The following is a 19,081-nucleotide window of genomic DNA, read 5'->3' as shown; positions in this document are numbered from 1 at the left end:
CACATGCATTTCTGGACAAGATAAGAGAAACAGAGAAACATCTCTTGAAGTGAAAGAACTATACAACCTAATTTTCTCTCACAAGAGATGCGCCCACTGCACCAGAGTTACATAGTGCAGTTAGCAATGTGCTGAGCCTAAAGTAGCAAGGATACAGACACTATTATCTCTATTTAAGCGCTTTAAATACAGGGGTTGGACAATGAAACTAAAGCACCTGCTTTTAGCGCACAATAATTTATTGTCCCGACGGACAGTTCTGGTGAAAACAGGAGAGTTGAGGTGCACATTGAATTCTGCCGTGATTTGGGCAGCCGTGGTTTTATGTTTTTTGGATACTTCCTCTCACAGCGTCCACAGTTAATCCTGTTGGATGTGGTTCGTCCTTCTTGGTGGTATGCTGACATTACCCTGGATACCGTGGCTCTTGATACATCACAAAGACTTGTTGTCTTGGTCACAGATGCGTCAGCAAGAGGTGCACCAACAATTTGTCCACTTTTGAACTCTGGTATGTCACCCATAATGTTGTGTGCATTGCAATATTTTGAGCAAAACTGTGCTCTTACCCTGCTAATTACACACTCTGCTCTTGCTGGTGCAATGTGCAATTAATGAAGATTGGCCACCAGATTGCTCCAATTTAGCCATGAAACCTCCCACACTAAAATGACAGGTGTTTCAATTTCATTGACTTCCGTATATACACTGTGTATGAAGGGTGCTATGCAGTTAGTGGAGCATCAGCAGGATTACAAAGCTAAACATTTAAGGTAACAAAACTACATAAAGCAGATTTCTCTTCACTGACCCCATTTTGGGTAAAGCACACAACAAATCTGTGTGTGTGTGTGTGTGTGTGTGTGTGTGTGTGTGACTGTGTGTTCTTGCGTGACCTGAGCTGACTGAGCTTTTGTTCTTTTGCTTGTAATGGGTGCATTTACTTCAGAGAGCAGGGGAGAGTGATGAAGGAGCCCGGGGTCCGGTGTATAACAACAACAACACAACACACAGAATCAACCTCTCTACCCACAATACCCACAATACTACCACAGAAAAGTGATTTGATTTACATGACAGTTATTTAATGGGCTGCTATTCATATTTGATTTTAATAAGGGAAAGAGGCCAAAGTAATTTTATTTCAAATTTTTCCCTTTTTCTCCCCAATTTACACGGCCAATTACCCAACCCACTCACTAGGACTCCCCCTATCACTAGTGATGCCCCAACACACCAGGAGGGTGAAGACTAACACATGCTTCCTCCGATACATGTGAAGTCAGCCACCGCTTCTTTTCGAACTGCTGCTGATGCAGCATTACCGAGTAGCATCACAGCGCACTCGGAGAAAAGCACGGCGACTCAGTTCTGATACATCAGCTCACAGATGCCCTGTGCTGTGGACATCACCCTAGGAGTGATGTGAGGAGAGAACGCCATCTACCCACCCGGAGGGAGCAGAGCCAATTGTGCTCCCTCTGAACGTCGGCAGCTTGATGACAAAGCTGCATGAGCGGGGGTTCCAACCTGCGACCACCCTCTCATAGTGGAAGCGCTTTAGACCGATGGACCACTCGGCGCCCCCGAAACAGCTTTTTGATGTACTAATGTAAACTGGCCGTTTTTCTTTACATATGTACAAAATGTCATGATGAATGGATCATTAGAAATTATCCTTCCACTGAAGTGTTTCATTAGAAAATATACATTTTGCCAAAGATTTTAAATTGTAGCCTAATTTCTACAGTTCTACAGTTAGAAAATATAAATATATATAATTATATCATATTATATTTTAAGGCATTATGTTTCAGAGTATATTAATCACATACAGTACATTGTCATACATGGAAAGCTGTGAAACTGGAGGAGGTAACTGGAGGAGCACCATTGCCCTCTCATAAAGTCCAGCTTTTGCTAAAACCTTTTTTTTGGTTGTTATATGTTTTCAAAATTAAATATTAAAAATACATTTTGCCTTATTTACTTTTGTAACTTTAAGTAAACAGGGGTTTTCCTTTAATAATAGGGAATTCCCAAAATTTCAAGTAAAATGCTCCCATAAAGTCATTGTTGAGGAGAAATTAGCTATACAATAACTTCATTATCTAACTAAGAAACAGGCTAATGAATATATGGACTATATGAAGGAGGACTTATTAGTTATATCTGTCTTTGAATTAATTTACTTTTGTAGGTACATTTAAGTGTTTATCAACCTGTTAAAATACACCAGAATTCAGAAAATGGCATCTAATTCAGTAAAAAAGAATAACTCAATACAAATATCAAAAAAACTGCTTTACTCCAAATATAAAATAAGAACAAAATATATACAGAAGTAAATATTTAATAAAAATTACACAAATGCAACACTGGAATTGACAAATAATTTAAAATGTTCAGACTTTAAACAAAGGACTGTGTACTGTGAGGCGGTGGGCGGGGTTTCAGCTTTATTAGTGGAAGCTCTGGGGACTGGAGTGAACACAGTGCTGTTGATATTGATTTCTGAGTTGAGGAAACGGCGAGTGAAACTTCAGAGAATTCCCAGAGAGGATTTATTATCATTCAGAGCGAGCTGAAAAGTCTATCACTTGCTCGCGGCCCGAGGCAGCTGTAAAGATAGCATCGCTACTGATGATTTGATCCATGAAGCTCTTATCAGTCGGAACAGCTGTGCCAGGTGGCAGAGGGGCAGTTTAGCAGAAAAAAATACTTGTAGGTGTGTGTGTGTGTGTGTGTGTGTGTGTGTGTGTGCAAGAGAGAGAAAAAGGAAACAAACCAAAAGTTTCAATCCCAAGGTGTTGAAACTGAGCAGAGGTGGAAAGTAACTAATTACATTTACTATTTTATCAGTAATTTGTAGTTTTTAAAGTCGTTTTTAAAATAGGTCATTTTACTTTTACTCAAGTACATTTTGACACAAGTAATTTACTCCGCTACATTGGAAAACTCCCCGTTACTAAGTAAAAAAAATGAAATGCTGGAGAAAAAAACTAATTGTCTGAATTAAAAAAAAATTGAAATTAAGTTTTGTTCTCCGTGGTAGCACAGCTGAACTTCTCCATGCAGTGTTTACTATGGTTAGCGGGAGAGACGCTGTGTAAATCAGCTGTTAGCTGGGTAGTTATGCCACCCATCGATATGTGCTTCTTTAAGGCACTGCGCATGCGCCTTGTATGTTTTCATGTTTTTTATAATAATTCCTTAAGCTTTTATTAGAAACATCTGCTTGAATGTAAAAAAACAAAACATGTAAACAACAGTTAAAGCATAGCAATGGCAAGTTAAAAAATAATAATGAACTGTAAAACTATAAAAATATGGTTTATAGTCGCCTATATGACCATAACTTTTTTACTTTTTAACAGTAAAGAAAAAAAATTGATCATAGAAACCTATGCCACTTGTTCTTTAAAATGGTTTACGGGGTGGTCTGAACAAATACTGCCTGAAAGGTCCAAATTATTTAATTTATTAGTTATTTAATTTATGATTTGTACTTTTTTACATCAAATAAATAAAAGTAACTATGTAACTTTTACTCAAAGTACATTTTAAATTGAGTACTTTTTACTTTTACTCAAGTAGAATTTTAGATACTTTTACTTGTACTTTTACTTGAGTAAAATTTTAGCAAAGTAAAGGTACTTTTACTTAATTACAATTTTTTCAGTACTTTTTCCACCTCTGAAACTGAGTTTGAGTGAATATTACTATACATGCTAAATCTCTTCAGACAGGAACTAATCTCATGTCCCATGACTTTTGCCAAGTCCTATGGAAGCTTCAGAACATTGCACTAATGATTCCAGGAAATCTGATTATAACGGCATAACTAAAGGGAGAATTTTTAGTAACTACACGTCAATGCTCTTTCTACAGTGTTGGTTCATGCAGCTTTCCTATAGGCTCCTGGTACCATAAATTTGCATATTGGGTGTGGCCTCTTCCACACTTACCATCTTTGTGTTGTCTGTTGCCCAAAGCTACCTTATCCTGGGCGTGCAGTAATTATAATATACATGTTGGTTGCCAGGTCTTGGTGTTGTAGGCTGTAAGAGCAAGTTGTCTTTATTTTGTGTTTCTAGTGATCACAGTATGCTGGCTTTGAGCTACAGAGTTCACTCTTTACTGAGTTTACTCTTGTTTTGCTACATTATTCTACTGTCAGTATTGGCAGTTAAATAATAATATACCAAATATGTTGAGAATACCCAAGGTTAACTTAAAATGATAAGTTATGTGAATATTACTAAAGTTTTATTAACTTGAAAGTGTGTGTTAAAATAAAGATTAATTGTTAGTTTATTTGACTAAACAGATCGTTTATAAAAAGGACAAATTAAACACTTAAGTTGAGTTAACTCAGCTTTTTAAATCAGCAGTGTACAAGAGAAAATTAAGTTGACAATATTTAAATTTCCCATGTAGTGTCAATGGACTCTTTTGAGTTGACACTATTTGAAAAAGTATGTTAGCACTACTGGAGAAAATGAAGTAGTAAATACAATGACTACTCTTGCTTGATCTACCTAATTATCTGATGCAAAAAGTTGACATGATTTTTTTAAGTAGATCAAGCACACTATTTTTTTTAGTGTAGTCTTAATTTAAAGTGGTACCGAGTGAATATTACTACATGCTAAATCTTTTCAGACAGGAACTAATATCATGTCCCATGACTTTTGCCAAGTCCTATGGAAGCTTCAGAACATTGAACTAATGATTTTAGCAAATCTGATTATAACAGCCTAATAAAGGGAGATTAAAGCCACACTCTAAAAAGTGATTTTGAGTTTTAGTCAGGAGAACTAATATTATAAATTTGAGTTAACTTACCAACCAGTACAACTCAATAAAATGAGTTCAGAGAACTTCAACCTGAAAACTGAAAAATGATTGTTGAGTCAATAAAATAAAAAGTGATTTCAACAATTTTTTAGTATACTACACACGTGTCAATGCTCTTTCTACAGAGTTGGTTCATCCAGCTTTCCTATAGGCTCCTGGCACCATATATTTGCATATTGGGTGTGGCCTCTCCATTACTTACCGTCTTTGTGTTGTCTGTTCCCCAGAGCTACCTTATTCTAGTCGTGCATTAGTGGCATATATATATGTTGGTTGTCAGGCCTCAGTGTTGTAGGTTGTAAGAGCAAGTTACCTTTATTCTGTGTTCCTAGTCGTCACAGTATGCTTGGAGTTACAGAGTTCACTCTAATGCTGCCCCAGTATTACGCTGTCAGTGTTGGTGGTTCTACAAAAATATGCTGAATATGCTGAGACCACCTATATATGTTAAATAAACTAAACTACACTGTTGAGATAATTAAGCTGTTGTTGTGTGAACAAAACTCATTTAAGTTAAATAAACTTAAAAAGTTATATATTTAAAAGTTAAGTTTTTCATATATATATATTTTTAATTGTTTCGTTTAGTTTAGTAGTTTTTTTTCTATTGACACTTCTTGGTTTGTTAATCTAACTCAATGTTTTAGCAACTAATTTCCACTTTTGTTGGCAAGTAATGATAAAAGAACTATGATAAATTCTATGTTGAAGTGATTCAATAATTTAGGTTTAACTAATATTTAAGACTTGCTAGGTCAACTTAATTTTATAAGTGCAGAGAACAAATGAGCCATACAGTTTTACTAACTTAAAAAAAGGCCAGTAAATTAGTTGCTTAATGATTTTAAGTTGGAGTGACTTAAATGTTTTACAGTGCAGAAGGTAACATAGACACCAACTGCAGCCACCATCAGGCCTTCAACTCAATCCGATAAGACATGCTTTATGATTAATTTACATACTGGTGTCTCATGACTTTTGGCATGGTGTTGAGACCGCTTCGTGGCTCTTCTCTGTGCAGTTTGTTTTGATGTTTTGGCCGAGTTGACCTTTATTTTGAAGTGAGTCAAGCTAAAGTGAGTTTAGCCTGAGCCAGTCTGACCCAACTACAGCAGTGGGGAAATACACACTAGCTGCTCATCTCTCTCTCTTTTACTGACTATTACTCTCTCTCTCTCTCTCTCTCTCTCTCTCTCTCTCTCTCTCTCTCTCTCTCTCTCTCTCTCTCTCTCTCTCTCTCTCTCTCTCTCTCTCTCTCTCTCTCTCTCTCTCTCTCTCTCTCTCTCTCTCTCTCTCTCTCTCTCTCTCTCTCTGTTTCTCTTTGTCTCTCTCTCGCTCAAACACACACAGGCTGTGGTGTGTATAAAGCAGCACAGTGGAGGGTTTAGTTACAGAGCTCCTGCTGTGTTCTGCCGTGAGCTGTCCTAAAATGTGCCGTCATTGTCCTCACGATGCTGCTGGGCACCACATTCATTTGCAAGCTGGAGTATCTGGAGGCTTCTGTATAGGGATGCACTCCCGCACTCACAAAAAAAATAAAAAAAAAATAGATATGAAATGAAGAAATGAACACATAGATATGCATGTACAGAATATCAAATTAAAATTGAAACAAAAAAGAGCAGCATAAAATGATGAGTTTCTTTGATTTTACCAAATTGAAAACCTCTGGAATATAATCAAGAGGAAGATGTATGATCACAAGCCATTAAACTAAGCCAAGCTGCTCGAATTTTCGCCCCAGGAGTGGCATAACGTTATCCAAAAGCAGTGTGTAAGACTGGTGGAGAAGAACATGCCAAGATGCATAAAAACTGTGATTAAAAAAACGGATTATTCCTCCAAATATTGATTTCTGAACTCTTAAATCTTTATGAATATGAACTTGTTTCCTTTGCATTATTTGAGGTCTGAAAAGCTCTGCATCTTTTTTATGTTGTTTCAGCCATTTTTCATTTTCTGCAGATAAATGCTCTAAATAACAGCATTTTTATATTTGGAATTTGGAAGAAATATTGTCTGTAGTTTATAGAATAAAACAACAATTTTCATTTCACTCAAACAAATACCTATAGTAAAATAGTAAAATCAGATAAACTGATTCAACCTTATTTTTGTTCTTTTCCACTCAGATTTTTGCCTGCTTGTTCTGACTACCCCTTGTATCGTTGCTTTATTTAATAAAGTATCTGATTCTAATCTGCACACATCTAAATCCTTTCCAGCCATGACAGAATATTTTGGCTTCATTGTTGTTAACAGATACAGTAAATGATACAAGCTGTAGCTACAGAGCTAAGAAAGTAATGTTAGCTTTTCTAATTTAGCTTCTGTTTGTTTACCAAACGAGTGACTATACTATCATTGCAAAGCAACATAATTACTTTAGAACTGCTGAGGTAGATTTATGATTAGAATTGCGCTGGTGAGTTAATGTGGATAAATATATAGTGCTTTGTTTATTTCTCTGCTGGGTAATATTTTTTAAATTGTAGTTTTGTATTTGCAAGATTAAATTGCCAAATTTAATAAAAACCTATTAGCAAGACATTAAGTACTTCATAGAAGGGGAGCTTCAGGCTGTCAAAGAAACACTTAATATTCAAATAATACTCTGCTTTTCTATCATAGTGTGCTCTGTCTACCCATATGTTTACCTGCCTATCTACTCATTTACATCATATCTATTTAATCATCTATCTATGTGCCTATTCTCTCTGTTATCTCTCTGTCTACATGCTTATCTACCTACCCATTTAAACCATTTACTTCATACCTCTCTACCCATTTGTCTTACTCCCTATATGCCCATCCATCCATCCATCCATCCATCCATCCATCCATCCATCGTTGTTGAACTAAGAATGATGTTGGAAAGCTTGATGCTTGATGCCTGAAACTTTCAGCATCTACACCTCTTGGTCCTCAGCTGCCCAGGCAATGTCTCTCCACTGGTGTCAAGATCAAAGTGAGAAACAGACCTTGTCCTTGCGGATCTGTTGAAGGTCTTGGTGACTTGAACCTGTCCATCAGGTTGAATCTTCCCAGTGACATCCGGACAGCGGACCTTCTCCAACAGACGTGTCTTGATTTTGCGGCCCAACTGTAGACTGCAGGACTCTTCTAAGAAAGAGCTGAGGCAAGGATCCACTAGAAAGTAGAACATCTTCTGGCAGAAGAGAAAATGAATATGAATATAAATGCTACTGATGTGTTTCTAAAATTTAAATGTATTGTTTCGGACCAAAATCTAGCTGCAGTAATTATCCCCATAAGAACTTCTCTGTTACCTCTGGTCTGAAGTTGGAGTCTAAGACCTGAGGAGAGATGACAGTTGCATGGTCCTGAAGTTTCTGCAGTGACTAATTTAGTCCAGTTGTACTGGAGGTTCAGTTGTGAGGATGGTCCAGTCTGTAGCACATCAACTGTAAGATCACCTCTGGAGCCCTGGATCTGGAAGGTCTCCTAAGCAAAGCAGACTAGTCTGTCTTTCTTTTAGAAGGTTCTCGGTTCCTGAGGGCATTCCAACCCACAGAGACATGATTACAAGTCCAGAAACCAAAATAACACCTTTAAAAGAACTCTTTCAGAAGACACATGTACCCATAATGCTCGCAATACATCTTTTGACCTATCAGAACATGTAAGTTGTGCAGTCTGGTGAACATATTCTTGGAAAACCATTATCCTGACGAAAAATGCCATTTGGAAGCCCTTCCATGAGAGGCAACACGGAGGATATTCTGCGAATATGAGTCCCTCCTATCAATACAAGGGGTAACTGACTGTCATCTGGATGGATCCCCAGACCATCATACCCACCAGCAGTTGGGGCAATATGTCACTCAACAGCAAGACTTAAGGCAGGATTGAAGAGCTCACCCAATCGTTATCAGATCCCAAACCTGGAAATTGGATTTGTCAGCTTCAGGCTCTAGGTTCCTAGGTTCCTAAGTTACAAATCAGTGCAATTCAAAGCAACTGTGATTGGATTGATTGGATTGATTAACAGTGAATGTAGTGTTCAGGTTTCTTTCAGTCCAACAAAATGCCACCCTCCCATTGTCTTTCAACAATGCCAGATGTCTTTGAGTGCATGATTAAAGCATTTGTAGCAGTCATCTATCTCTCACCTGGAGGTACACTACCCAAAAGTAACCAAGAGAGCTTTTTATAGGGCAGAAGGAAAAAAACAACAATTTTTAAAGCCTATTCTGAAATCTGGACATTCTCAAACATCTAACAGGCAGGATTGTAGGATGGCATTGGTTGGGTTTGGTGGAGGGGTTGAGGTTTTAAGCCTGTTTAACTGACACTGCAGAACACGCTCAGCTACTGAGAGTAGCAACTCCCCACTGCTCTCAGCTGCACAGCCCGATCGATCCTGATGATCTATGACCGGAGGAGGAGCAAATATCCACAGAATCCGCCCTATCTACTCCCTTTCATTCCCTTGTTTCTCTCTTTCTGTCATGGCTTTTCCCTTCAGGGTCACTCTCTCTCTTTCCCCTCCTGTTATTTCTCTATTACTCTCACTCTAACTCTTTTTCTGTAACTGAACTCGGGTTTTAAATCATTGTGGTAATTCATCTCAATTAGACAATCACTTAATGCATCATGGAATTGGAACACAAATTGACCACAGTTAAGAGCTGATGATTTTCTTATGAGAAAAAGTTCAAATTCCAGGTCATGCTGCTTCGCCATCAGCAGCGGGAGTCCGAGTCCGCAATTGGCCTGCGCTTGTATACTTACGAGACCCTGAGAACTTTGGAAGTGCACAGAAAGTTTATAAACACGGTTTATAAACACTGTTCATACACACGGTACGTTCAGGAAGTTCTTTGGTTGCCGCCATCTTAAAATTAAGTCATGATAAGTCGACTGATGAGCATGAACAAATAGGTAAGATAGAGGAATATGAATTATGTGGAAATGCATGTATATTTTAGAGATATTGTCAACAGCAGCTCGAATTCAAGCATTTCCACAGAATTAATTTTGAGGCTATGCCCCTATCACTATTATTGTAAGCCTGTTGGGAGCATCGGCTAAAAGCTCTGTATTTTGGAATGCTGAGGGTGAACAGAGGTGGGCTATTCTACGAAAGTTTGTACTCCTTATCATGTTTCACTACATCCTAGGTCCATTTCACACCAGATTTCTCCTTTAACTTTAATCTTGAGTGTACCCTAAAACCTAAACCTATTCGTAACCTTTAAACCCTAGAAGTTTCACATTCTTGTTATTATTGAGTACATTAAAAAAAAAATAATAAAGTAAAAATAAGATAAATACGATAATCCTTGATAAATTATTGAACAGGTAGAGTGAGAGTAAAAGAGTAAAATAAGAAAAAGTAAAGTTAAAAGTGCAAGTTTTTGGGGTTTTTACTAAGTTTCTAAGTCTTTCATGAGAGAGGCCAGTAAATCGATTTTTCAGTGGGTCAGGGTCAGTGTGCTCTGGCTTAGTTTCAGTGCCTGTAATTGAATTTAAATGAACACAGGCAGGGCTGCAGAATCAGGCAGAAACCTGAATCGATAGCTTTCATTTGTCCAATCAGCAGTTTTTTTTTTTTTTTAAACAAAATGCAGTAATCTGTAAAAAAAGAACTGAGCAGAGGGGCTGAGGGTCTGTGTGTGTGTTCTGTGTGTGTGTGTGGGGGGGGGGGGGGGTTAAGCTGGGATGTTCAGCTCCAGTGGGCCTGAAAAAGACTGCTGTCTGTTGCTGCAGTGATGTGTCTGTATACAGTCAGAGTATCTTCAACACCCTAAAGCCGGTATACAGTATTACAGCTAGCCGTTGTTTAAGCTTCACTTAAACACACTTGCATGAACTGTGAATGACAGTGGTCCTTTACATTTTCATTTGACTGAGTTCTAACTCAGTCTGACAAATGAATGTATAGTTCATGTCCTCAAAAGTCCATGTCATGTGGGTGGTAATGCCTTCCGTGACGTATACCCACTAACTACATGACACTGTGGATTGAGGATTGCTAAATACCCACACTGCACAACTTGAGAAATGAAATGTCCCAACTATCTTCTGAACCCACTATCAGGCCTCACTCACACAATAATCCACATCACCTTGCCATGAGCACACATTTGTTTTTTAAGTTTGCTATCCAATAAGTCCAATTTCCTACAGAGATATATTATTTGAAACTCTGAAATTCGAAACGATTAATTCTAGTGGAAGTAGTGATTTTTTTAAGACAACAGTGGTGTCATTTTGTAACACTTTGATATTTTTATTTAATAAGAATAAATTATGGGCTGTACATAACAATGTTTATTCAAAATATAGTGGATTTAACCAGAAAACAGAGAGGTATTTGGTATTATTTATTTGTATTATTTTATATTTTGTAATAAGCGAAAGGTCTGCAATTTTTTTAACTGTATTACAGATTATATTACAACTATTATTATCTATACAAGTAGTACTACATATAGTATTAGTACTAATAGTTGTCTTTCTGGTGTATAATTGTTGCTTAGACCTGTTTAAATTATATTTATTTATTAGGCTGCAACACTCGTAAAACTCTTCCATTTTCAGTCTGTGTATGAAAAGCATGAGCAGTTATGCAGTTGCTGTTTCCCAGAATGCAGTTCTCACTGAACTTACTCTTAACTCTCCTTGATGAAATACCCTTCCCCGTGGCTGGCTACTTCCTCTGCTCTGTGTAATTGCTTCAGAGTCATCTGAGGCCAGAACTGTAAAATAACATCATACTTGCAGCAGGTTTTAGAATTTTTATAAAGCTAGGTGGTTGCTATGATGTTGCTCTAGAACTTTGACATGGACGAAAATGAATGAGTGATTGAGAGGGACAAGGGGAAAAAAGAGGTAGGGTCTGGTATCAGTTATTTTTTTTTTTGTTACAGATAAAAAAAAAAACTTTGAATTCAATACAGATTGCCAAACAAATTTTTCTTTTTTTTATTGTAAAAAACAAAACAAAGCAATAATTCACACAAAATATTTATCTTTACATTACATTACATTACATTACATTTGGCAGAATCTTTTGTCCAAAGCGACTTACAATAGTGAAGTATAAAAATAATAGAAGTTAAATGTAAAACATCTTTAGATTGGGCCTAAAGGAGGTCAAAGGGAAATAATGGGATAGAGAAGTGAAGGAGGGGAAGAAGGAAATGAGGTTAGAAGTAGTTAGTTTGTTGTTAGAGGTGTTAGGAGAATAAGTGCTCTTTGAAGAGCTCTGTCTTCAGGAGTTTATTAAAGATAGCGAGAGATTCTCCTAAACATCTGACATAAGTAAAAGACCCGAAACAACGCAGCAGCACCCAACAGACCCAAAAGAACAATGACACAAAGAGGCTCTATATACACTGAGAGACTGGGAACACCTGGAAAAGGTAACAGGGGGGCGGGGTTACAAACTACCACAGGTCAGAACACTGATGACAGGGCAGGTCTAGGGCTGAGACAAGACAACAACAAAACAGGGCCACATGCGGGAAGAAAACAAAGAAAGTGGAGACTAAGAACAGGAAAAACTATGAAAAGAAGAAAACAAGACCTAAAACAGCTAAGGAGTGACAATATAGCGGCCATTGTGCTATTGGGTAACTTATCATTTGTTTTTAAAGTGATGCCAAAAGTCATTTAAAATCTGTACACAGGACACATTTGTCTATGATGCACAATTTGCATTAAAAACTGCAAAAAATAAAACATAAAGGCCTGCTGTTATCTCCCACACTGCAGCAGGCTTTATCCAAATAAATGTTTAACAACTTCTGACCTTTCAGCCAGTCTCAAATCCTCCATGCGAGACTTTGAGAAGAGAAGAAAAAAAGCGTGTTTGCTGAGTCCAGCAGTTCTCAAGTGACTCGTCCTGGTGATGTAACTCAACTTTCAGTGCTTTATGCCTCACAGCTGCAGGGAGCTGCAGTATATGGAGGGGATTATGGTAATAAGTTCTCCCATTGGTAGATTATACACATCCCTCACACCCACCGCATCCCCTGCCGCCGCATCCCTCGCCACCGCAGAAAACTCTCCCTATTCCCACTGCTTAATAAGTACTGAACGGTAAATTCAGGCCTCGTGTGTCAGAATGAATCTGCAGCCGAGGTTCAGTGTCACACAGTGGTCGCTATATTTATACACTCCTCCCTCCAGCTGGCCAGGTTCAGCAGATTTAAGGCGGTTGGATATCGTTCCTCAGACCCGCTTTCCCTTAATCGTCCATCCGCAGACACTACAAGCAGCCTGAGGGAACCTTAAATGATTTCTCAGACTGCTTTACTGTCCAGGATTCACATGAATTTGTGTTGTTTAAACTGTTACTCTTGTTGTTCCTGATCTGGGAAGTCCAGTGGTAGACGAAGTAGATACAGATACAGTGCCTTGCAAAAGTATTCAGCCCCATTTGCCACATTTAAGGCTTCAAACATAAAGATATGACATTTTAGGACAAGATGGCGAAGTGGAACAAAATTTATTGGATATTTTAAACTTTTTTTAGAAATAAAAAGAACTTAAAAGTGGTGCGTGAAATATTATTCAGCCCCCTTGCTTTAATACTTTGTAGTTCCGCCTTTTGCTGCAATTACAGCTGCAAGTCGCTTGGGGTTTGTCTCTATCAGTTTTGCACATTGAGAGACTGAAATTTTTCTCTTCATTACAAAACAGCTGGAGCTCAGTGAGTTTGGGTGGAGAGCGTTGGTTTGTGAACAGCAGTTTTCAGCTTTTTCCACAGATTCTCCATTGGATTCAGGTCTGGACTTTGACTTGGCCATTCGAACACCTGGATACGTTTATTTGTGAACCGTTACATTGTAGATTTTGCTTTATGTTTTGGATCATTGTCTTGTTGGAAGATAAATCTCGAGAAGGGTAATGCTGCAGGCCGGAGCCCCAGTGGGCGTGGCTAAAGGGCGGAGCATGTGTCTGTCATTTTCGACTGCAGCCAATCAGATACTACACTTTCGTTGTCAATCACTTTTTATTAAGCCAATCTTCAGACAGACCAAGCTGTCCATCATGTTTTACTGCAGCCAATCACCTTAACAGATCTGTCAAAAGAAGGCGGAAACTGCGGTGCTACCGGTTAAACGTAGCGCGATTTAAACTTCTGAACAGTCGTGAAGCTGAATGTGTATAAGTATTTTACAAAATACTATATTAACAGTTTAAACATATTTATTTGCTATTGTAGTTAGTCCTGCCTATATGCCGCTCTTAAACAGAAGTAACTGAATGAAAATGTTAGAAAAGCCCTGACTTTAGATATTTTTAAATCAAAGATTAAAATACTCATTTTTCTGGAATGGCACTTTCATGATTTACATACATATATCTATCTATATATATATTTTTTATATATATATATATATATATATATATATATATATATATATATATATATATATATATATATATATATATATATATATATATAAACCACCAAAACAGGCTAGAGTTCTGAGGGTTAAGTAGAAATTTTGTTGGGATAGGTTGGATCCCTGCCATTTAAAAAAAAATACAAGCCGAAGAGGACTAGCTTATGTAATGTAACTAGCATACATCTGCTAAGTTAAAGGACTGGCTGCCTTTTAAATTATAAACAAAATTCTGGAAATTCCACTACCTATCAAAAAATAGATTTTCCTGATCAAGTTTTGTTAAACCAGTGGCCCATAAAAGTGTGATTTTAGTGGGGAATATCTGTTCTGTGGTTTCCAGCCATTCTGAAGTGATGAGACTGCAGGATACCTGGCACTGGCTCTTCTGTATGCAGTTTCCGTCACCTGTCTCGTATTTAGGAAAGATAGGGGCTCTCTGGGGAGACATTCGTGGGAAACGGGTCAGGGTGACTCTTCAGCACAGAAGAAAGGCTGGGGAGGGTTCTATGAATTCATAAGTACCACAGGGTGGATGTGGTTAGACCTTAAAAAACTGCTTACTAAACTTTGTCATTTCATATTTGTCATTTCCTACTGTGACACTGAATATTAATTAAAGCCACACTTTCTAAAAGAGATGCTTCCACAGAGGGGTCTTTGAATGATGCCATCCAATCAGAGACTGTAAAAAAGATGGATGCTGTGTCGCCGTTCCCATTTATTCAATGAAAATGAAGCCAAAATCTTCCTCCATGTTGGCGATCCTGATACCCGAGTCTGCGCAGTAGAGACCAGAGGAGGGAGAAAGACTGTGGAGAGACAGCCTACTCATTTAAATAACCCCGCCCCTCACACAGTCTATTGGTCCCACCCATACAGTCATTGGTCCCACCCCGGCTAGGTGTAACCCAGCCCTTTTACAATAACCACACCTTTTTAAATAGAGCTGAATAACGTTTTAAAAAACGAATTCTGCAGGGATATAAAATGAAACAATATAAGCAGAGGTTACACTAGCTGCTGCATTTAAATAATGGAGGTAGAATTACAGTATATTGGAAAAAAACGTGATTGAAACTTGTCTGTTTTGCCATTGAAACCTATGGGGTTGGGTGGGGTTACACAGCTTGATTCACATCAAGCAGTGCTTCCTAAGAACAGCAAACTCAAAACTGCTGTGTGTGTTTTTATAGGTCAGGGCAGCTTTAACCAACACATCCAATCTCATCACATCCTGCCTCCAATTAGCTCTAAGAAAAGTCATTAGCTCGAGGGGTTCACATACTTTTTCCTCCCTCACTGTGAATGTTAACATGTTGTGTTCAATAAAACCATGCTAACATATATATATATATATATATATATAGTAATGTAATTACTTCTAGACATCTTTAGTGATTTTGAAAAATCATTTCAGAAATGTAAAAAAAAACAATTAAAAAATGTATTATTTAATTAATTAATTAAAAATAACCAAAGACTTTTCCTTGGCACAAGTGGTGTTAGTTTTCTTAAAACATTAAAAGTTTAATTTGGCCTCAAAACTCAAAAATCTAATGTAGTAAGTTGCCTTGATCTTTTGAGTTTTCCCTTTTTTTTTTTACAGTATTCTGCTATTTCTTAACTTTTTGTGTAAAACAAAAACATAAATTGTACAGATTTTACATATTAAAACTACATTTCTCCACCCCTTCTTTCAAGGTAAAACTAATCCTAAATTGTAAATAGACAGCTTTAGACACAATTAAGATACTTATTGGTTAAAATTCTTGCCTATAGAACTCTTTCACCCTTTAGGAATGAGAGTCTTAGTGTTGCACTGGAAAATGTATGAGGATTGTATAATTTATGCGTTTTTCTTTTGGAAATCCGTTCTTACAGGGGTTTGAGGGAATAGTGTGGAGAATACCAACGAGGTGATTCTCATAACCCCCTGCTTTCTTCACTATACCTGTGTGTGAGAGTTAGCAGGTCGGGGATAATAACATGAGATGTGTTAAATGGAGCAATTCAGAGATTCAGAGAGAGAGAGTGTGTGTGTGTGTGTGTGTGTGGTAAATGAAACAGACAGCTGACTACAGTAAAAGCACATTATAGAGTCATTGTGCTGAATGTACTGTATGTTCTGTAAAGAAGTCTTACAGAAGCAGTTGGAACTGGTGTTAATGATCTTCCTCTCTCTGTTCTGCAGGTACGTGGGTGACGTTTGGAGGTCAGATTTCTGATGAGGTAAGAAGAGGCGCTTTCTGTATCAATGTTTTTCGCTTAGGAAACAGAAATCGTACACTTCACAAGATGCTACATCATCAGCATCGTCTTTGTTTGCGAGTCATTGTTATTTTCAGTAGAACAGTCCTCATTATGCTGAAATGCTAAATGCCTGGTTCACATTACACGATTTTAGCCTGGTTCTTCAGCCGTCGACAGTTTTTCCTTGAACGCCGACAAAAAAATCTGCTCGGAGGGAAATCGAGGATCACTAGGTCTTCCCTCGGTTGTGTGGTACTAGTGTGAATTAGTAAAAGACACTCACAGAGCTGTCACAGAGTGATCACAGACGAGTCGCAGACGCCTGGCAAATATTCGGCATGCTAAATATCTGATCCAGTCAGTGACTGGGAGTCAAGAGCAGCAACTACCTAAGAAATCTAAGTCTATCTAAGAATAAGAAAAGCATGTGTGCAAAACACATCTCCTGCAACACCAGAGCTGTTTATGGAGAGTTTGACCACTTTCTGTTTCCCCAAAGTTATATGACTTTTAAACTCTAGAGGGAGCCGACGAGTGAGTCCTCTTTGAATAGGGGTGAATGAGGTGAAGGCTAAAAACTTGTTCTGAGTATTTCTTTAATATTAGAAGGTAGAACAGTGTGTTTTACTAATCAAGCAAAGTCAAAAGTGTATCTGTATATTTCATATATTTCCTACAGTAAACAGGTTTTAGTCAGTAAAGACACTAGCATTTCTGTTACTGAGTTGACTGGTTGGTTATCTGGTGTTGGAGATATAGGCAGAGCAGAGTTTTATAAAATGTTTATAACTGAATTTTAAACCATTAAATCATTATGTCTGCACTACGGAAAAATAAGAAAGCACTTCAGTTTCTGAATCAGTTTCTCTGATTTTGCTATTTATAGGTATATGTTTGATTAAAGTGAACATTGTTGCTTTATTCTATAAACTACAGACAACATTACGTCCAAATTTCAAATAACAATATTGTCATTTAGAGCATTTATTTCAAGAAAATGAGAAATGGCTGAAAAAAATGAAATACCAAAAAAATGCAGCTTTTAAAGCTTTTAAACCTCAAATAATGCAATAAAAAACAAGTTCATATTCATAAAGTTGTAAGAGTTCAGAAATCAATATTTGGTGGAATAACCCTGTTTTTTAATCACAGTTTTGTTTTTTAATGCATCTTGGCATGTTCTCCTCCACCAGTCTTACACACTGCTTTTAGATAACTTTATCCCACTCCTGGTGCAAGAATACGAGCAGTTTAGTTTGATTTGATGGCTTGTGATCATCCATCTTCCTCTTGATTATATTCTAGAGCTTTTCAATTGGGTAAAATCAAAGAAACTTGTCATTTTTAAGTGGTTTCTTCTTTTTTTTCCAGAGCTGTAGTTCAGTAGAAAATTTATCAGGCATTTATAAACTCACATTTTAGTCAATTGCTTCAGATGAACCCATTCATTTTGTTCTCACTTCAAGTGGGTATTCTCCTTTTAGATATTCTCTTGCATGGCTTTTCTAGTTTTCACATGTTTTTAGTTATGGTGTGTTCTTGTGATAAACGGGTTGTTGGTGAGAAAGCAAGTGAGTCAGTGATTTTCCAAAGTAAAAAAATCATGTTTTGCTGATCAGTAACGTAGTGGTAAATTCTAATCAACTTTAGAACTCATGATTACAGCACAACCAGTCCTGTAGTGTGAACAGCATAACGACTGATGTCTCAAAAAGTCATATAGTGTGAACCTGGCATTAGGGAAACTTAGGCCTATGTCTTTAACTAAGTCTGGATTTTCAGGGACGTCTCACTCACTTTGGGAAACACAGCTCGCAGCTCAGTAACGTCCCTGAGAGGTTGCTGTAAGTGATTTGTTTGTTGTCTGTAGTCTTTGCTCACTTCCCCGGGGCTTTACTTTGAATTCAGATCTTACAGCACAGCTGGCAGGATTAGCTCAGTACGCTCGAAAGAAGAGGAGAAAAGTCTGTATCGACGGATGCTGTGGGAAAGGGAGGGAGCTAGAACAGTAAGGTTACTGCTAGACATTTTTCAAATGGTGAAATGCTTGTTTTTATAGATCCAAATGTTGAAAATTTTAAGTTTAGAACCAGTACCACTCTGTTAACAGTATCAACAGTATTATCTAACTGCTCTATATCATGAACAATGATACGAAAAGGATAGTCAGCCACTGCACATCTCCATCATGAAGCAGTGGACTGTGCTGAGTGAGAGACTGCTGTAATAGAGCCAGAAGGCCAGCCTCTTTAATAAAGTGTTTAATAAAGAGTATAAATAAAGCCCTATCCGGACGGGATTACCGTATTTTTCGGACTATAAGGCGCACTTAAAAACTTTTCATTTTCACAAAAATTGACAGTGCGTCTTATAATACGGTGCGCCTTTTGTATGGATTTTACTCGTCAGGTTGTAAGGAGCAGTAAACACACACTCCGTGCAGCGTTATAGAGAGTTTCAGTGCTATACAGAGTCCAGAGCCGTGCAGCTCCGAGGCTGAGCAGCAATAGCATTAGCTAGATGCTAACCGCTAAGCTAGCTAGCTTATTCACTGAGATCAGTATTATCTAAATTTTACTCGTCAG

The 19,081-nt window shown here is 37.7% G+C and overlaps 1 protein-coding gene and 1 long non-coding RNA gene across 4 annotated transcripts in view; both read left to right on the top strand.

The window, feature by feature from the left end:
* Window positions 1–19,081, top strand: part of LOC125804584 (uncharacterized) — a 432,046-nt gene that overhangs the window by 347,413 nt on the left and 65,552 nt on the right. The window lies entirely within an intron of this gene.
* The window catches only part of kcnab1a (potassium voltage-gated channel subfamily A regulatory beta subunit 1a), a 253,238-nt gene that overhangs the window by 168,605 nt on the left and 65,552 nt on the right, over window positions 1–19,081 (top strand). For all 3 annotated transcript variants that reach the window (XM_049483592.1, XM_049483591.1, XM_007232085.4), the window contains one exon: window positions 16,438–16,475. In XM_049483592.1, the coding sequence (XP_049339549.1) occupies window positions 16,438–16,475 (38 nt within the window). The remainder of the gene's footprint in view (window positions 1–16,437; window positions 16,476–19,081) is intronic.

This window comes from Astyanax mexicanus, chromosome 9 (genome assembly GCF_023375975.1).
Source record: "Astyanax mexicanus isolate ESR-SI-001 chromosome 9, AstMex3_surface, whole genome shotgun sequence".
Taxonomy (NCBI): domain Eukaryota; kingdom Metazoa; phylum Chordata; class Actinopteri; order Characiformes; family Acestrorhamphidae; genus Astyanax; species Astyanax mexicanus.
The sequence above is the reverse complement of the archived record's forward strand: the minus strand, read 5'-3'. Positions and strand labels throughout refer to the sequence as shown.